This window comes from Cebus imitator, unplaced genomic scaffold (assembly GCF_001604975.1).
Source record: "Cebus imitator isolate Cc_AM_T3 unplaced genomic scaffold, Cebus_imitator-1.0 Scaffold2, whole genome shotgun sequence".
Lineage (NCBI taxonomy): Eukaryota > Metazoa > Chordata > Mammalia > Primates > Cebidae > Cebus > Cebus imitator.
The window spans coordinates 9,068,005-9,087,066 of record NW_016107317.1 but is presented as its reverse complement, the minus strand read 5'-3'; the positions used below and the strand labels follow the sequence as shown (position 1 = coordinate 9,087,066).

At 44.3% G+C, this 19,062-nt stretch overlaps 1 protein-coding gene across 3 annotated transcripts in view; it reads left to right on the top strand.

Moving 5' to 3' along the window:
- Nucleotides 1-19,062, top strand: part of PFKM (phosphofructokinase, muscle) — a 46,494-nt gene that overhangs the window by 26,040 nt on the left and 1,392 nt on the right. For all 3 annotated transcript variants that reach the window (XM_017529173.2, XM_017529157.1, XM_017529164.2), the window contains exons 3-20: nucleotides 5,371-5,444; nucleotides 6,314-6,391; nucleotides 7,861-8,050; nucleotides 8,310-8,475; nucleotides 9,198-9,242; nucleotides 9,688-9,796; nucleotides 9,910-10,005; nucleotides 10,258-10,350; nucleotides 11,824-11,949; nucleotides 13,401-13,465; nucleotides 13,965-14,028; nucleotides 14,827-14,976; nucleotides 15,435-15,505; nucleotides 15,859-15,946; nucleotides 16,031-16,183; nucleotides 16,906-17,070; nucleotides 18,158-18,219; nucleotides 18,452-18,563. In XM_017529173.2, the coding sequence (XP_017384662.1) occupies nucleotides 5,371-5,444; nucleotides 6,314-6,391; nucleotides 7,861-8,050; nucleotides 8,310-8,475; nucleotides 9,198-9,242; nucleotides 9,688-9,796; nucleotides 9,910-10,005; nucleotides 10,258-10,350; nucleotides 11,824-11,949; nucleotides 13,401-13,465; nucleotides 13,965-14,028; nucleotides 14,827-14,976; nucleotides 15,435-15,505; nucleotides 15,859-15,946; nucleotides 16,031-16,183; nucleotides 16,906-17,070; nucleotides 18,158-18,219; nucleotides 18,452-18,563 (1,907 nt within the window). The remainder of the gene's footprint in view (nucleotides 1-5,370; nucleotides 5,445-6,313; nucleotides 6,392-7,860; nucleotides 8,051-8,309; nucleotides 8,476-9,197; nucleotides 9,243-9,687; nucleotides 9,797-9,909; nucleotides 10,006-10,257; nucleotides 10,351-11,823; nucleotides 11,950-13,400; nucleotides 13,466-13,964; nucleotides 14,029-14,826; nucleotides 14,977-15,434; nucleotides 15,506-15,858; nucleotides 15,947-16,030; nucleotides 16,184-16,905; nucleotides 17,071-18,157; nucleotides 18,220-18,451; nucleotides 18,564-19,062) is intronic.

Sequence of the window (19,062 nt, the reverse complement as noted above, 5' to 3'; positions counted from 1 at the left end):
TGTAAAATCCATAGAGGTCACAGCTTTGTCATTCCCTGAGCTCAGCAAAGCTAATAATATCTTGAGGTAGAAAAATGACTAGGAATCAGACATCCTGAGCTGAAATACAAAGAACGCTGGGATACTGGGCTGATGTCATACCAAATTCTAATTCCCTTTCTAGCCTAGGAATGGCTTCAGCCACCAAAACTATGCTATCTTTAGCCTTATGGTATTGGCATATTCTACTCCTGGAAAGGACCTCAGTCAGTCATCTGCTTTGGCCTTCTGTCTTCATATAGGCAGCCATTACAAATGTATGTTTATCCTATTTTTTTTTTTAAGAGATGGGACAGGATCTTTCTCTGTTGCCCAGGCTGGACTTGAACTTCTGGCTCAAGCATTCCTCTTGCTTCAGCCTCTCAAGTAGCTGAGACCACAGGCCATGTGCCACTGCACCTGGCTTATTCTATTTTTAAAGGTTTGCACAAGCAGATTCTTTTACCTCTCTGGATTGCTATTCTAGGGTTTATAATTTTTACTTACATATATATTAGAAAGTGTAATTCATCTCTAACAAATATTTATTCCTCATATATTTTAAAAAATTTTATGAAAGTCCAGTCAGAAATAAATTATTTAGTATCAGCTTTCAAAAAAGTCATAATCAAGTCATGTATTAGATTGTTTTTTGTCTGGTCTCATAGAGACCCATCAACCACAGTTCCTAAAACCTCTTTCCAATATGCTGTAATTGGAGACTCCAAACTATGTGCTTATGATATTCTCCAGAGCCCCTCCTGAGTATACCCAGAATACCTACTGGATGGTGCCTGTAATCTTATCCTTCATCTTGTTTCTAATAAGTCAGACAGCTGCCATAGAGGGTTATTTAGAGCAACATGGAACAGCCAGGGAGACTCTGGCCAGGACTGGCTTGGGGCCAGACTGGGCTAGTCAGGTTGGCTAGAGAGCTCGAAGAATTACTGGGACTCCTTAATATGAACTATTTGTATACCCCAGTTTGTGATTTTTGGGGAACTAGGGGTTTGAGGCATAGGTACCCAGGGTGCAAAGACCATGCTAAAATTTGATTTCTAGGAAAACACTCAAGATATATTCAACTTAGAGACAGGATGAATGACTTCTGGAAGTTGGTGAGCTTGAGGTAAGAGGAAGGCAGAAGGAGAAGAGAATTTCCCTATTGTGAGATTTTTTTTTATGCCCAGCAGATTTGGATAGTCACTGTCCACCATCTGTTGTTTGCTTTTGTACTGAAAACCTTTTGAGTCATTTGTCTCTCTTAATTCTGGGTATTCCAACAGGATTGCATTAAGTTAGAGGTTCTTCAGGACCATTTACTCAGCTTGGAAGCAGGAAACAATGTTCCAACCTATACATTTCAGAATTATTTTTTCCCTTTTTTCCTAAAATTACAAATTCACACTCTAGAACTCCAGGTATCCAGAAGAGAATCCTATAAACCTTGTGACAGGCTGGAAAACGAACTTTAGTTTCACATCTATTCTGATTTTATTGAGCTGACATCATTCATTTTTCCTAAAGCATTGATGGCTTTGTGTTGACTTTGACGTTGTTCCTTTCACACACATAGGCTATTCCTCAGGCTACTGAGAAACCCCTCTCTTCATAGATTTTTTGGTTTTGATGCCTTCAACTTAAGGGTGTGAACTTAGGCTTCTAGATTTCATGGGGCTTTGCATTAGTGATGTCATAAGTGAGCTTTGACATCAGTGCTCACCAATGACTTCCTGTGGACAAGCCCAACCGTTCAGGCCTTACCTTAGACCAGTTATTAAAAGCATTTGACACTGTTCCCACTTCTTGAAACTGCCCTCTTTTGGCTTCTAAGACATCGTTAAATCCTGGTCCTTTTATATTTCTTGCTGCCCCTTATTAGTTTTCATCATGGAACCTCCCTTCCCCTTACTATTCCTTCAATATTGGTTTTCCTCAGGTTCCATTCCTTGCCCTTTTTCCTTATAATTCCACATATTCTCTTGAGATCGTCTCTTCCATGTTCACATGTATGCCCTACAAGAACTTCAAACTCAACATATCCAAATATGAATGTATCACCCCCACCCCTACCTCCCAAAACCAAAATCTGCCTCTGCTGAATTAATGGTACCACACTTTACCCTTTGCCTAAATCAATCACAGGACATTTTCTCCTTCTCTGACCCTTGAAACGTAATCACATTGCCAACCTGGATATAAGTCCTGTTGCTTCTGTTTCCTAGATGTCTTCTATCCAGTATTTGTTTTGTCCCAAATGCTACTCTTCCAGTCCAGGCCTTTCACATTTCTTATCTAGGATGCGACGTAACCTCCTAATGCTAGAAACCCCTCTCTCAAGCTGTCTTTCACACTGCTGCTAGAGTTATCTTGTCATATGAGTCCCTCTGCTGTCTAAATTCTTCAGGGATTCTTTGTTGTCTGCAACTTTTCTTTTTGTAAAAGAAAAGTTGTTTTATCTTTTAAAGGTTACAGACCCTTTTAAGAATCAAATGAAAGCTGTGGATTTTCTCCCAAAAGAAATGTCCATGTGCACAAAACTTCATAACATTTTGTAGGTTTCATGGATTTCCTGAAACCCATCACCCATGGACCTCCAATTAAACCCTGGCCTGAAGAATACAAGTCAAACATCTCATGGCATATAGGTGCCTGCCCACCTGTAAAGCTTCATCTCTCACCACTTCCTCATTTATATATTATTATTATTATTATTTTTTTTTTTTGGAGATGGAGTCCTGCTCTGTTGCCCAGGCTGGAATGCAGTGCGATCTTGGCTCACTGCAGCCTCTGCCTCCCAGGTTCAAGTGGTTCTCCTGCCTCAGCCTCCTGAGTAGCTGGGATTACAGGCATGCACCACCATGCCCGGCTAATGTTTTGTACTTTTAGTAGAGATGGGGTTTCACCATGTTGTCCAAGCTGGTCTCAAATTCCTGACCTTGTGATCCACTCCCTCGGCCCCCCAAAGTGCTGGAATTACAGGTGTAAGCCACCATGCCTGGCCGTATTTTATTCTTTATAATACCAAATTACCTAAAGTAATTTTTTGACCCTCACCTTTATTTGTGCTATTCCCTCTCCCTCAAATTATCCACCTGACTAAAAAAGTTTTTTAAGGAAATTGTCCTTTAGGTCTAAGGACAAATGCTGTCTTTTCTGTATAAGCTTATCTGACTTCCTTCTGGCAGGCTTAGATATTCTTTGTCCCTATTTCTGCTGTACTTTGTATGTCTCTCTGTGTGTTTCTCTCTTTCTTTTCTTTTTTTTTTTTTTTTTTGAGAGATGGGATCTCACCATGTTACACAGACTGGATTTAACTCTTGGGCTCAAGTGATCCTCTTGCCTCAGCCTCTGAAGTAGCTGGGCTGGGACTATAGGCATGCACCATTGTGCCTGGCTCATGTCTTTTATAAGGACCAATAGACCATGTTGTAATTCTTCACATGTCTTGAGGACCATTACCAAGTTCTTTATCTTGGTATTTCCAGACTCTGTGTTGGTCATTGCTGTATCCTTAGTACCTAGCACAGTGCCTGGAACATGATAGGTGTTCAGTTAATATTTGTTCAGTGAACAAACGGACCTTCAGTTCGATTTGGAGTTAACAGCCATGTAATACCAACCTGCAGAAAAGAACCATTTTAATCTTTTTTTATTCCATTCTATTCCCGATAGCTTTGGATTATTCAAAAATTTGTGATCGTTTTTAGTTTGGTGCTGCAGATTTTTCTGATTACTAGCTCCCTTAGGGCTTGCTGATATATGACATTACTCCAGGCAGGGTTAAGGACAATGTGAACAGATTTTAGATTGAAACAAAAATATGTACTAGAATGTCTAAGAGAGGGTAGCTAAAATGGTCCACAAGAAGTTGACTTATCATGGCTCTAAGGTTCCCTGAGCATCACCATGTGCCCCTCCTCACATTACACGGTAGGAAAGGAATGTCTCCCCTCTCTCACCAATAAAGCCATGCTTAGCACAGGATCAGCGCATTATTCCTAATGTGAAACACACACATGGGACACCTGCTGTGTGTTGTATGTTGGGGTGGGTTGGCTTTTCCTCAGTGCTCCTGGAAGAGAGTTGTTTTCACTGAGCAGCTACTAGAAGAGGAATAATATTCATTGTGAAAAAGGGAAAAGGACCTTCTCTCTATTTTAGTCCAAAGTTTTTGTTTTGTTTTAATTTTATTTATTTAATTTTTTAGAGATGGAGTCTTGCTATGTTGCCCAGGCTGGTCTCGAATTTCTAGGCTCAAGCAATCTTCCCCACTTGACCTCCTAAAGTACTGGGATCACAGGCATGAGCCACTGTGCCCAGCCCTAGTCCTAAGTTTTTCTCCAGTAGAAGCAGAGAGAGAGTGATTTACAGCATACTTTTCAAGTTCCCCATAAACATCTTATATACAGGGCCACAGGAAGAGACTAGCAAATATTTGTTGACTGATTGAGGAAATGCCAGGAGAAGGCAGTGAGAGAATAGAGTCCCCGCTAATTCTTCCTGCACTCTTGGTCACAACCTCTTCTGGCAGTGTGAGAACTAGTGAATCACAACTGTGTAGCACACATTGGAACGTAGACCAACTCAAGTGACACAAAAAAGGTGTGTGAGTGTGTGTGTGTGTGTGTGTGTGTGTGTGGTAGACTGGGAGAATCAGCCGTCCAGTACAAATATACTTGTGAACTTGTGAATAAGCTATGACTTGTCAGGTTACTGAACCATAGAGAGCCATGTCTTTGTCCTGAAATGCCTACTAAAAGCTGATGTCTAGATTCAGTGCAGAAAGCAAGGAAAAAACCAGGTACAGCCATTGAGATTAGTGGGACAAGTCATAGAGGCCAATAGTGTTGACTTAGGCATTTGAAAACTTGAATTCCAATCTGAACTTTCTAAAAGTACTAGCTTTGTGCCGCTTGACCTTTTTGAGTTTCAGTTTCAAAACCTTAAAATGGAGACAACTCCAGGATTATGGGCAGGATTAAGTGAGATGATGTTTGACAAGCTCTTGGCAGTGTCTAGCCCACAATACACATTCAAGAAAATGCTCTATTGTTCTTGTTATTATTTCCTATATGGTCCTATCAAGGAAAGGTCTTGGGAATGGCAGGATTTTGGGGGGAGCTTGGGGAGTAGTGAATGCAGAATATCTGAAGCTCTAGTAACACTGAATGCAGTAATTGGGAGCGGGGAGGCCAGAAGACTTTGATGAGAGAATTATTCCAGATTCAGAGAAAAGACTAAATAAAGTACTGATTCATTATCTTTAGCCAAATGTAATATCTGTGGATTCCAGGGTGCCTTTTCTTAGGAGCAACCTCTCTGTGACTTCTTTTGTCCCTCCTTTCACAGGTATGAATGCTGCTGTCAGGGCAGTCGTTCGAGTTGGTATTTTCACCGGTGCCCGTGTCTTCTTTGTCCATGAGGTTGGTTCTGCACTTTGTTCTTCATCATTCTTTCTCTGTCCTCTTCTAATTCTGCTTCCTGCCCTCTTCCCACGTTCTGTGTCCTTACCTCCCAGTTACATTTTATGTTTGATTTTCCTTGGCTCCCTATCTCCATAAGTCACTCCTTCCTGCTCTTGATTCCAATAGTGATACTTGGACCTGGTCATCTGCAAACTGGGTTTACATGTTGCCTGTTCCATTTAAAGGAAACAGTAACTTTTAGTGTTCCTTTCATCTTTCTCAAAACAGAGAAAAAAATGGAAATTGGTAGTATTTACAGCAAATTTAGTATATCCTGGGGTAGAGTCCCAGGGGAGAAGAGCCTTGCTGTATTTCTGTAGTTTGCATAACTTTCTGGGCTTCTCACTCTTCTCTTGCACCCTTCTCTCAGTACCCTTTCATGCTTCACCCACTCTTCTTTTTATAAGATCTGCCTGCTTTCTTCTATCAGATTTTATAGTCTCTTAGCAAGTCTCATTTCTTTCCTTCCCTCCCACCAACTTCCCCTTCTCCTTTTCTCCATGGTTATCAAGACTGTCTGCTACCGTTGGTCCCTTGGGAAGCAGGTTGGAGGAGATAGGGTGAGCCAAAAATAAGATTAACTGTTAGGAAGGATATCTCATATCCTGATGTTTCAAAATTGGGAGGAACTAAAAAAGAGTATTACAAAAGTTGATGCCCCCTTCTTTGTACTGTGTTAAATATGAAGGTCTCATGAGCATCCAGGACTCACTAATGGGAGGAGGTGGCTTGACTCTCAGAGAACCTCTTCCCAGGGATCCTGTCTTCATCCTGGGAATTTAGGGAGAAGGCTAGCAGGGGCTGAACAGGTATAATGTGTCCCACAGGGTTATCAAGGCCTGGTGGATGGTGGTGATCACATCAGGGAAGCCACCTGGGAGAGCGTTTCGATGATGCTTCAGCTGGTATGTTCCAGAGAATTCCGTCTCATATTTGCTCTGTCCTTGTTTCATCCCACTCCGTTTTGGGCTCATGGTCTCCCAAATTCCCTGTCATGTGGTTTCACGTGAAGGAATTCAGTGACAAGAAAGGGACCCTATTTGCCCTTTACTCTTAGCATTTGAAAATATTGCTCTGGTTTCCTGGGGCAGGGAGAGGGTGGAGGAGTGATCACAGGATAGTTTGCTCTTTATGGAAAGTTCATAAACAAGACTTTGGGGACTGGCACGTAAGCAGGTCTTACTCTAGGGTCACGGGGAAGGTCTGGCCCTGAAAATAACCTTACCAGAGGACTGGAGCCAGAGCCAGAAGTGGAGCTGAAATCTGCCAGTCCTCATGTGATGGAGATGAGGTGACCTGAAAACCAGACCACTTAAAGGACCAAGGAACTGAGATAGCCTTTCAGAGTCTCAAAAAAAAATACTAAGAGTATCCTGAGGATTTCCACAGTCCTTTATGCTACTTACTCCATGTTGTGTTAGGCTTCTCATGTGTACCCACTATGGGCTAGCTCAGTAGAAATAAAACCATTTGCTGTTTTACTGAAAATTTGTAAATTACATTTGGTATCCCCCTTTTTTCAGCTCAGTCCCCTAAAAATCCATGGGCAAAAATTTAATATGCAGTGTCTAGTGAAGGCTCTACGTAGGTACTAGGTAATAGTGCCTGTGATAAAGTGGTCTGAGAGTGAGCCAGAATTCTCCACCAGTATCCCAAAGTCATGGCTGCCCAGGAGTGCATATGGTATAAAAACTCCTAAGTATACTTAACCTCTCTCAGGTAAGTGTACTTTCTCTAAGGTATAGAAAGCCTTAATTTCCCAGGGACTTAGAGACACCTCTCTTGGGGTATTTATAAGACTTTCTTTACCTAGAGCTATTTTTCCTGTGAATACCTGGATATTATGGCCTCTGCCACTGGCACCATGGATTGCAAGGAGCTAAGGGGAAAGGATTGGTAGTACCTGGGTAAAATTGGAAATCTCAGTGTATAGAGAGGAAAAATACTACAAAACACATTGGAATGAACTCCTAATAATAATTTTGACACAATCCAGTAATGTCACGCCATTAGGGAGAATTTCTAAAGACTGATGTCGCTGCTTCTAAGATATGAAAGTTGGAGATTATTTGAGAAGCCAACAGGCATATAGGTATTCACTTGTTCTCCTTAGGATAGTCATGGATGACAAAGTCTTCAATGAAAGGGGTTCTTAGCAGTCTTCTAAGATGTATAGCAAAATATGGGATTGACCCTATGATGCCTCAACCAGCATCATTTCCCTTTCCTTTGGAAGGGACAGATCACTCTTAAAGATGTCAAGGAACTTTCTAGGAAGTCACACGTTATGTCGGGCCATCACAGTGTTGGAATAGGGGGCATCTCAGCTTGTTGAGCCCTGTCCCTTGGGAGCTGACTTCTACCTCTTCCAAAGGGAGGCACGGTGATTGGAAGTGCCCGGTGCAAGGACTTTCGGGAACGAGAAGGACGACTCCGAGCTGCCTACAACCTGGTGAAACGTGGGATCACCAATCTCTGTGTCATTGGGGGTGATGGCAGCCTCACTGGGGCTGACACCTTTCGTTCTGAGTGGAGTGACTTGTTGAGTGACCTCCAGAAAGCAGGTAAGACATTGTTCACATGAGTATTGCTTATTTGTGTAAGTACAAACAAGGGTGTACACATACACACACCACTCCCCGCCCCTTTTATCTCCCATTGGAGAAAAATGTTACCCAGACACAAATAGACAGTCTTTGCCCTTTTTTTTCTGGTATTGTCTACAATTCCTTTTGGCTAGAGTTTCTTCTCTCTCTAGAAGTCTCCTCTTTAGGCATGCCAGGTGCCTCACCCAGTGGCTCCTGGTTTGCTTCCCATTGTCAGGTAAGATCACAGATGAGGAGGCTACGAAGTCCAGCTACCTGAACATTGTGGGCCTGGTTGGGTCAATTGACAATGACTTCTGTGGCACTGATATGACCATTGGCACTGACTCTGCCCTGCACCGGATCATAGAAATTGTAGATGCCATCACTACCACTGCTCAGAGGTAAGGGGACTTGGGAGGTAGGCAGTATAAGAAGATGGCAGCTAGGACAGGTTAAAGGGCTAGAGGCTGCTGAAGATTAAAGTGTTTGAACAACTAATAATGACCAGTTTTCTGGGGCTGGAACACGATTTTTAACTAAAAATTATCTAGAGCACTGAAATTCCACTGCTCCCTAAATGATACACGATTTGCCACTGTCTGGCCCACTGTCCAAATATGCAGCTCTGAGGTCTTTCATATCTTTGGGGTCTCCTGAATGGTCATTCTTCATACTGGGCAAATCTAGGGAGCCCATACATGAGCTACCCTTTCCAACCATAGCATAGAAAGTATAGGTGCTATGACCACTACTGCTCAGAGATAAGGGGATGGAGTGGGAAGCAATGTAGAATGGGAGCATAGAGGGTAATCCTGGAGGATTCCAGTTTAGTCCAGTCCTTCCTTGACTTTTTATCCTTCTCTCTCCTCCCTTCCCTGACCCAGTTCCTCGCTGGAACAGAGCCTCTGTATAGACACCTTCTACTGCTGTGTTTTCTCAGGCCTAGGAAGGATACCTTGTGGCTAAATTATTTCCCCTAGTTCTTCCTGGTCTCAGAAACCCTGCTAGAAGGCCTGGCAGCATACTTGTATCTCTCAGAGAGGGTAATTGGCCTAGATGTAGGTGCAGGCTTGATCTTGGCCCTAGGGTCACTTGGACTGTATCCTGTGTCTGTCTCTTGCAGCCACCAGAGGACATTTGTGTTAGAAGTGATGGGCCGTCACTGTGGGTAAGATCCTCATTCTGACTCATTTATTCCATGGACTTAGCAGTAGCCCTTTCCTTTTCCCCAGAGAGTCCAGCGAGGTCTCTCAGTAGCAGCAGATCTGGGGCTACACATGCTCCTTGTGGTGTGGTTCCCTTTTCTACCTCCATCCCTCTTCATTACATCTCCACACATGCACATGTGTACATACTCAGGCACATGCTTGGTGTAAAGAGTAGGCAGTGCTCCGAGATTAGAGGCCACTGTGGCAGGTGAACATAAATGGAAGGTGTCCTTTAGAGACAGAATCTCACTGAGGGGCCCTGGTGCTCTTACCCTCACCCCAAGAATAAAATGGAGGCTCTCCAGACCTTTTATCAACCATGAGGACTAGGAGAACTTGTTGGGTATGGATGAGGTTGTTTGTAGAGTACATCTTCTAGCATGATGCTTCTGGCTCTCATCTTAGATATCTGGCCCTTGTTACTTCTCTGTCCTGTGGGGCCGACTGGGTTTTTATTCCTGAATGTCCACCAGATGATGACTGGGAGGAACACCTTTGTCGCCGACTCAGCGAGGTATTAGCACTTTATTTTGCCCTTAAGAATTCCCTCATCCTATCCCACTGATGGTCTGTTTCCCACCCATCAGCTTCATTCCATGGACCATTTTACCCTTTGTTCTCAACCAGACAAGGACTCGTGGTTCTCGTCTCAACATCATCATTGTGGCCGAGGGTGCAATTGACAAGAATGGAAAACCAATCACCTCAGAAGACATCAAGAATGTTCGTATGAATGAAACCAGAGAGGCCTTAGACTCCATAGCCCATTCCCTTCTGGCTTCTGAGTCTCCTGACACTGCTTCTCCCCTTGGTCCTTCTCCACATCTCTCCCTGGGTCCCTGCCCCTGGTTTCCACCCACAAAGAACCATTACAAGACAAAAGGCTGAACTGTCCATGGTTTTCCCAAGTCCCTGCTTGTTTTCTTCCTTTGACTCTGCCTAACCCTCTCTCTGTCCCTCTCTTGGTCCCTTCAGCTGGTGGTGAAGCGTTTGGGATACGACACCCGAGTAACTGTCTTGGGGCATGTGCAGAGGGGTGGGACGCCATCGGCCTTTGACAGAATTCTGGTAAGTCACTGGGTCCTTATGCCTTAAAACCCTCAACCTTGTAGTCCCGCTCCCTCAGAGCTGCACGCTTCCCCAGACAGGGGCTTACATCACTGGTGGTGTTGCCTCTCCACCAGCCTGTGGGCTGCAGTGACCATTGGCCTATTCCCAGATACTTGAGGGCTCTCTTCTGTTACAGAAATGATGAGAGACTATGCTTTCCTAATGGTGAGGAGGAATATCTTTTTGTTTCATTTCATATATTTTTAATAAGAATTTTGAGATAATTGTAGATTCACATTCAGTTGTACAGAATTATACAAAGGTAGTCTACATACCCTTTGCCCGGTTTCCCTCAATGGTAGCATCTTGAAAAACTACAGTACAATATCATACCCAGGATATTGACATTGATATAGTCAAACTACAGAACATTTCTATTACCACAGGATATCTCATGTTGTCCTTTTATAGCCACAGGTACTTTACCCCAACCCATCCTTTTCTCATTCTTAACTTCTGGCAACTACTAATCTCTCTCTTTGTCTATAATTTTTCATCTCATGTATATTATATAAATTGAATTGTATAATATGCAGCCCTTTAGGATTGGCTTTTTTTTCCACTCAGTATAATTCTCTAGATATTTATCCAAGGTGTTGTTTGTTTCTATAGTTTGCTGTTTTTTACAGAGCAATACTCCATGGAGTGGACATATTACAGTTTGTTTAATCATTCAAACACTTGAATTGTTTTCAATTTTTGGCTATTAGGGATAAAGCGACTATGAACATTTGTGTACAGCTTTCTGTGTGAATTTAAATTTTAATTTCTGCAGAGTAATTGCCCAGGATTTCAGTTGGGTTGTATGGTGGTTTTTTGTTTCTTATAAAAAATTTTTTTAAAGATACTGCCCAACTGTTTCTAGAATAGCCATACCATTTTAATTTCCATCAGCAATTTATAAATGACCTGTTTTTTTTTTTCATCCTTATACCAGCATTTGAGGTCATCACTGTTTTCTTTATTTTTTTAATGAAAATAAATGTCTGTATATCCTCCTCAGGGAAACGTCTGTTTATATTGAGGAGCAATATCTTAGAGCTCTAAGCATCAGTGAAATTGTTGAGGTCCAACCTTAGACACTCAGTTTAAACCCTTTTATCCTATTTTCATTGGAAGAGCAAAGCAATCTCCTACCTTGTTTTGTCAATAAAAAGGGAATATTAGTAAGCCCCAGTAATCCTGTTGATTACTATAGTGGGCATGTTTCTCTAGAACTAAGTAGCATCTTTGGGGCTCTGATAGCAAGAATACAGAGTCATTAAGCTTTAGATGAAATCTGTTTGGGGAAGTAAAGCCCAGTAAGTTATTTGCTGCCGTTCTTAAATGTGAGAGTCAATCTTGTGATTTGGAAAAGCCTTGAGTATCCTGACTTTCGAGGCTGAGCCAAAATGGGCACCCTGAGCCAGACTGTTCTCTGGGCTCCTGCAGGGCAGCAGGATGGGTGTCGAAGCAGTGATGGCACTTTTGGAGGGGACTCCAGATACCCCAGCCTGTGTAGTGAGCCTCTCCGGGAACCAGGCTGTGCGCCTGCCCCTCATGGAATGTGTCCAGGTGGTAAGTACTGATTCTAAACCCCCTTCTTAACAGTCTCAAGTCCCTGCATTGGAGCTCACGGAGCATGAGACAAGCGTCTAAGGCCACTGGTGTAGGAGGAAGTGGAAAGGCAGGATGGTACAGCACGGACATGGGGAAAGAACACAGTGGCCTTTCCATAGGAGCTGGAACCTCTCTAAGCTTCAGTGTTCCCATCTGTAAAATGTTCCTAAGGAAGGTGGGAGACCCTACATCTTCCTTAGTAATAAAACCCAGTATCTCATAATATACAATCTCAACCTTTTTATCGTGTCTTTATTGGAAGAATAATGAAGTATTCCTCCTAACTTTATTAACAACAGGAGAATATTATTAAATTCTAGCAGTGTAGCTTTTGTCTCTGTGAGTTCTATCTTGAACATGTTTCTGTGAACCAACATGAGGTTACTAATGCTCATGTTGAGGGTTATTGTAAGGATTGGAGATAAGCTGTATTAGCATCTGATGCAGGACCTAGCAAATGTTGACTGCTCAGGAAATGGTGGCCTTTATTATGAAGGAATCACTTCTTTGATACCACAGAGCGAACATGTGGCTGAGAGTGGGAGCTGGAGTGTCTGATCTGGTTCTGAGGGCTTGTTTAATTGCTTCCCATCTCCCAGCTTCCTCCTCTCTGAGACTCAGGAGTCCCAGTGACCTGCAGCCTTGCTTGGAAATGTATCTGTAAAAGCTCCAAAGCAAAGGCACTGCCCCACAGAGCTGAAATCGGTAGTTGAGAAGCACATGGCAGGAATCAGTCCTTCTTCCTAACTGGGTTACCTGTAGGAACTTTATTTACTCATAACTTTAGAGGCTGCTTTAAGGCTGGGGACCTGGGTGTGGAATGGAAGATTCTATATGTCAGTGAGCCCTCCTCCAGTCTGCCCATACTTCTAAAAAACAGAGCACAGAGCCGGGCGCAGTGGCTCATGCCTGTAATCCCAGCACTTTGGGAGGCCAAGGCAGGCGGATCATGAGGTCAGGATATCAAGACCATTTGGCTAATATGGTGAAACCACATCTCTGCTAAAGATACAAAAAAAAATTAGTCAGGCGTAGTAACACATGCCTGTAGTCCCAACTATTTGGGAGGCTGAGGCAGGAGAATTGCTTGAACCTGGGAGGAGGAGGGTGTAGTGAGCCAAGGTCATACCTCTGCACCTCAGCCTGGGTGACAGAGCAAGACTCTGTTTCAAAGAAAAATAAAATGAACAGAGCATAGAGTCAGTGATTCTTTTGCTGCTCATTACTTAGGACACTCAGGAAAAACAAAAATACTTCTGTGAAAGTTTGGGGGCATAGGAAAGGTGGGTGTAGGGTGGGCAGGATCTAGTCAAAATCCCAGAGATGGACAGAGTTCAACTGTGGGATAGAAATCCAGCTGTGCAGAATCCTGCCCTGGAGGTGAAACTGTCACTGTGCTCTCCCCTCAGACTAAAGATGTGACCAAGGCCATGGATGACAAGAAATTTGATGAAGCCATGAAGCTGAGAGGCCGGTGAGGAAATGACGGGAAGCTTACTAGCTACAGAAATCAGATGCCAGAACGAAGCCAAAGATCCTCCATGGCTCCAGGCCCAAAACGAGCTTCTGCTGCTTCCTTTTCTTGTTCTCTCTGCAGCAGTTTATTGCCTAAGAAAATTAGTTGTGAGGTGACTGGGAGGCTCAGTTCATCTCAGGGATGCTCTCCCTGGCAATCAACCTTTTATAATCTGTTATTTCTATATGTGGGCCCCAGCTAGATGATAAGTTTCTTTAGGCACGGGGCAGTCTCTTGTGCTGAGGACAGTGCCTGGAGAAGAGTACTGAGAGGGTGTTTGATGAACTAGTGGCCCCTTTGCAGCCACTACCCTGTCCCTGCCCTGTCCCAGTTCTGTCCTCAGAGCTTTGCCCTATGGAATTTCCCTCTGAGAGCAAAATTTCAGACCAGGATCCCTGTGGCTGCCAGCTTTGGGGAATGGCCTGAAGACACCTCTCTCTATTTGTACTTCCTACAGGAGCTTCATGAACAACTGGGAGGTGTACAAGCTTCTAGCTCATGTCAGACCCCCGGTATCTAAGGTACTGGCAACTTGACTTGCCCTCTTTCCTTTTCCTTTTCTCTCCCCCAGTCTCTTCATAAAGTGCTACCACAGTCCATGCAACGTAAGCCTTGCCAACTTCTCTGCCCCACTCTGATCTTCAGTGCTGGGCCCTTGGCCCTGTTAGAAAGATTTCCTCTTAACCAACCCAGATACTAGCCCCCTTCTTAGTATACCTGGTATTTCTAACCCAAGACCCATGCCCACTTCAGGACTGGCAAGATAACATGCAATAAATGGGAAAGAGGGCTTATGTACTTTTTCTCTGGGAAAATCTGGGAGTAATCACATCTAAGTATATCTGAGCCACCTCTTCCATTGGAGTAGTGGTTCTCAATATTGAGTATATATCAGAATTGTTTGGATTGCTTATTAAACATGCAAACTCCTGGGCCCCTCTCAGAGGAGATTCAGATCTGGGTAGAGGCCAGGAATATGGAGGTTTAACAGGCTCCCTCAGTGGATTCTGATGCAGGTGATCCAAGGATCATACCTTGGGAAGTGCTGCTCTGGAAGATCTCTCATTCATTGTATAATAATGATATCTGAGATGAGGGACAGCAGCTTTATTTATTGATCTGTGATCAAGAATTTTGCTTCCATAGTTTGTGGTAGCAAGCTGTGCTGGCATTCCTTGGGAGTGGGGTGTGTGTTGTCTCAGGGAGATGTCCCGATCCCAGGACAACAAAGACTCAGAGTTCTGCCTCCTTTACTGACCACCTCCCTGCTTCCCTGCTGGGTTTCTGTCCTCCTCTTTCCCCTGCTTCCTCCTGTATAGAGTGGTTCACACACAGTGGCTGTGATGAATGTGGGGGCTCCGGCTGCAGGCATGAATGCTGCTGTTCGCTCCACTGTGAGGATTGGCCTCATCCAGGGCAACCGAGTGCTCGTTGTCCATGATGGTTTCGAGGGCCTGGCCAAGGGGCAGGTATGGGGACTAAAAGGAAGGAGGGCACATATTCTGGGACCCAGGCGTGGTCATGGGGAAAATAAGTGTAGTAAGAATGACCTGTCCATTATCTTGGCTTCCCCTGTTCCTTACTACCTCTCTCTCCTCTCTCAGGGTCCAGGCGGAAGTAGATATTTAATGTTAGGGCAGTAGGAACAGGCAGGAATTACTGGAATGAACTATTGCAAACAACATGTCTTATTTAATTCTCTGTCCCAAGCTCAGCACAGTGCCTGGCATAGGTAAATGGTTAATATTTGTAAATGAGCAGTAAGGGTAGAAGAAGTTCAGTGCATGGGGAACAGCTGATACCTGGTGTACCTCTTCCAACCAAGGGGGACCCAGGGGTAGGGTTAGAACTCAAGCAGTGGCATCAGTTCCACACAGGGCTCCTAGTGTTTTAGCCTTGTGCAGAGCTCTGTGGCCTTTCCCCACAGATAGAGGAAGCTGGCTGGAGCTATGTTGGGGGCTGGACTGGCCAAGGTGGTTCTAAACTTGGGACTAAAAGGTAAGGGCATCTCCTCCCAGTCACCTCTTAAACTTGCCCTTGGATGTGGGCATCAGTTCATTATGCCAGGGTCTGCTTCAACCACCCTGTTGTCTGGGTCCTTTACCCCCAAGCTCACAGTTGCTGCCATGAGTGCAAACATGCCCATCTCAACATCTTTTAGCAGCTCTGGCAATTTAGAGCTCCAGTATGTATCCTTGGATAGGACAGACAGGGTGGGCTAGGGAGTGGGGAACAAGTCAAGAAATTATAAATAAAGTGCCTCTAACTCTAGCTTTTCTCTCCCTCAATTTTCCTGTCTCTTCCCCAAATTGCAATTCCCCTTCTCCTCTCCTCCATCGCTGGTCAACTAGAACTCTACCCAAGAAGAGCTTTGAGCAGATCAGTGCCAATATAACTAAATTTAACATTCAGGGCCTTGTCATCATTGGGGGCTTTGAGGTGAGTGCCCGCCACCATTTCTTCCTCTCCCTCCCACCTCCTCTCCTTCTCCCCAATCCTGCCCTTGTGCTCTTTTCTTCTTAGGCATACACAGGGGGTCTGGAACTGATGGAGGGCAGGAAGCAGTTTGATGAGCTCTGCATCCCATTTGTGGTCATTCCTGCTACAGTCTCCAACAACGTCCCTGGCTCAGACTTTAGCATTGGGGCTGACACAGCACTCAATACTATCTGCACGGTGAGAGCCCACCACCACTTCCATCCCTTTTGGCCAGGATTATAATCATTAAACTGAGTGTGGTCCCGAAAAGTTACTTTACTAATATAAAGCTACTTTTTATATTAAACAAATGGGAATGTTTGAAAATGCTTCTTTGGCTGGGTGTGGTGGCTTACGCTTGTAATCCCAGCACTTTGGGAGGCCGAGACAGGCGTGACTTGAGGTCCGGAATTCAAGACCAGCCTGGCCAACATGGTGAAACCCATCTCTACTAAAAATACAAAAATTAGCTGGGTGTGGTGGTGGGTGCCTGTAATCCCAGTCAGTTGGGGGGCTGAGGCAGGAGAATTGCTTGAACCCGGGAGGCGGAGGTTGCAGTGAGCTGAGATCATGCGACTGCAGTCCAGCCTGGGTGACAAAGTGTTCATTTTCCTCACTTAGAAATACACCAATACCCTGCCTACCAAATGATTTGTTTTGTTTTTTCCTTCTGAGATTATACAGTCTAATTTTCTCAGCAGTAGAAAAGATAGATACAGCCTTCTTCCCAGGAAAGAAGTTCTGCAGCGTGGTTGGCAAATATGCCTGTTACCCTAAATGCAAGAACTTGATGAGCTCTAGGCGCCCTGCCAGCCTGGGGAGGATATAGTTCCAGAGTTTAATTAATGGCAGAGATTAAACAATGACAAGAATCAGGCCCCTCATCATGTCTCTCTGACTATAATGCATTGTCCTTGCAGACCTGTGACCGCATCAAGCAATCAGCAGCTGGCACCAAGCGTCGGGTGTTTATCATCGAGACTATGGGTGGCTACTGTGGCTACCTGGCCACCATGGCTGGACTGGCAGCTGGGGCCGATGCTGCCTACATTTTTGAGGAGCCCTTCACCATTCGAGACCTGCAGGTAGCTGGCCACCCATAGCCTGCTAGTTATCTCTTCCCTGTCTCCAGACTGTCTACACGGTGATCTGAACTATGAGCTCTCAAGTTGAGGACAGAGCTGTTTGGTCTGTAGAATCTTGTGAAGACCAGAAGGAGTACCATGCAGGCATTCTCTGGTGTCACCTCATATGTATGACCTCAGCTACTGTTGTTGGAATGTTCATTTTGAGTCAGGTGGCCTGCTCAAAAAGGGCTAAGCCCTTTATGGGCATTTTTGCATTTTATCATCGTAATAGACATGCAAAGAAGATACCATCTCCATATAACATAGGAAAGTTTAGAGAGGTTAAAAAACTTTTCTAGACTCCTAAGTAAGCAGATGGTTTAACTGATTGAGAAAGTCAGTGATCTTTTTACTTCATCATGTCTCCCCTTCAGATTTCCCTTGCTGTCATTCTACTTTTGAGAGAGATACCCTTTGACCTCTAGGGTAGGGCTCTAACCCCTATTTCACAGAAGGACTGTATGATTCTTATTTCCTAGATCCCAGTTTGCTGGAGGAGAAAAGAATCACAAAGTGCAGGTTTAGCAGCAGAATGAGGGAACTCCCAAATCCAAGATCCCAGCCAACCCATACCACGAGTGGAGAGTGGGAGTCTGTGTCCCCTGGCTCAACTCATAGCTCAAATGAAAGAACATGTCCCTTCCAGATGAATCACTGCTTTACAGACAAGCAAAACACTTGAAGACTGACACTGTGACCACAAGTCAGCCCTCTGAGGGAAGGGGAACCAGAAAGGCTTGGAAAGGGAGATTGGAGAAAGTGAGGGGCTGAACACTGACAGTTAACTGCAGCTGTGTCTAATGCTCCCTCTTTCTGTCCAGTCTCATTTGGAGTCTTTGTTTCAATTTCAGTCCACAGTGAGCTTCTTAAAGGAATTAGGCACAGTTCAGGCCAGGACTGTAAACAACTCTCTTCCATGTCTCTCTTTCCTTCCTGGCGGGGCCTGGTGTAGAAGAAGAGAGATTGATATCCAACATTACTAGATTGATATCCAACATTGATTCCCAACTAGGCTTAGGATTTATTCTTTCTTTTTCTTTTTCAGGCAAATGTTGAACATCTGGTGCAAAAGATGAAAACAACTGTGAAAAGGGGCTTGGTGTTAAGGTACTTCATCCGTGGTTTGCTCCTAAGTGAAGAAGGAATATAAGCTTTGGCTCAAACCTATAGAATGGCCGTGGTTGGGACACTCTGAGGAATCTGTAGATATAAAGGGAGGGGGCCAGCCTTTCCCTTGAACCCTGGGAGGAGATAAAAATTGAAAGGAAAGAACAAAGGCAGAAAGGGGAGGTTGGGGAGGCAACCACAGAGTCACAGGCTTTTGGTCTCCACCTGGCAGGAATGAAAAGTGCAATGAGAACTATACCACTGACTTCATTTTCAACCTGTACTCCGAGGAGGGAAAGGGCATCTTCGACAGCAGGAAGAATGTGCTTGGTCACATGCAGCAGGTAGGAAAGACACCCTAGTCAGGCCATTCATCAGACAGCCGTACCTGCCAGCAGCCACTGAGGCTTCCACTGGCCTTTTCCAATCTTCTGGAGGAGGCTGTCAGTGCCATCATGGAGCATGGGCCTGCAGTCTCTTACAGTCATAGAATCAAAACATCTTCATCCTGGAAATAACCTTAGAGATTATATGGGCCATCCTTTTCATTTAGGGCAGGGTTTTTCAACCTTGGCAGGTTTGCCTTGTGGGGCTGGATGATAATTTGTCAGGGGTAGCTGTTTATGCACCGTAGGACAGTTGTGCAGCATCCCTGGTCTCTATCCACTAGATGCCAGCAGCATCTCCCTCTCACTCCCAGTTGCAACAAAAATGTCACCAAACATTCCCACTTTCCTACCTGCTTCCTCTTAGCTCAAAGGAAATCTGTATGATGTTTTATATTCTGAGGTGCTACCAGGGACAGCCAGATTGGGCCACAAAAAAACACTTTTATGTCATCAA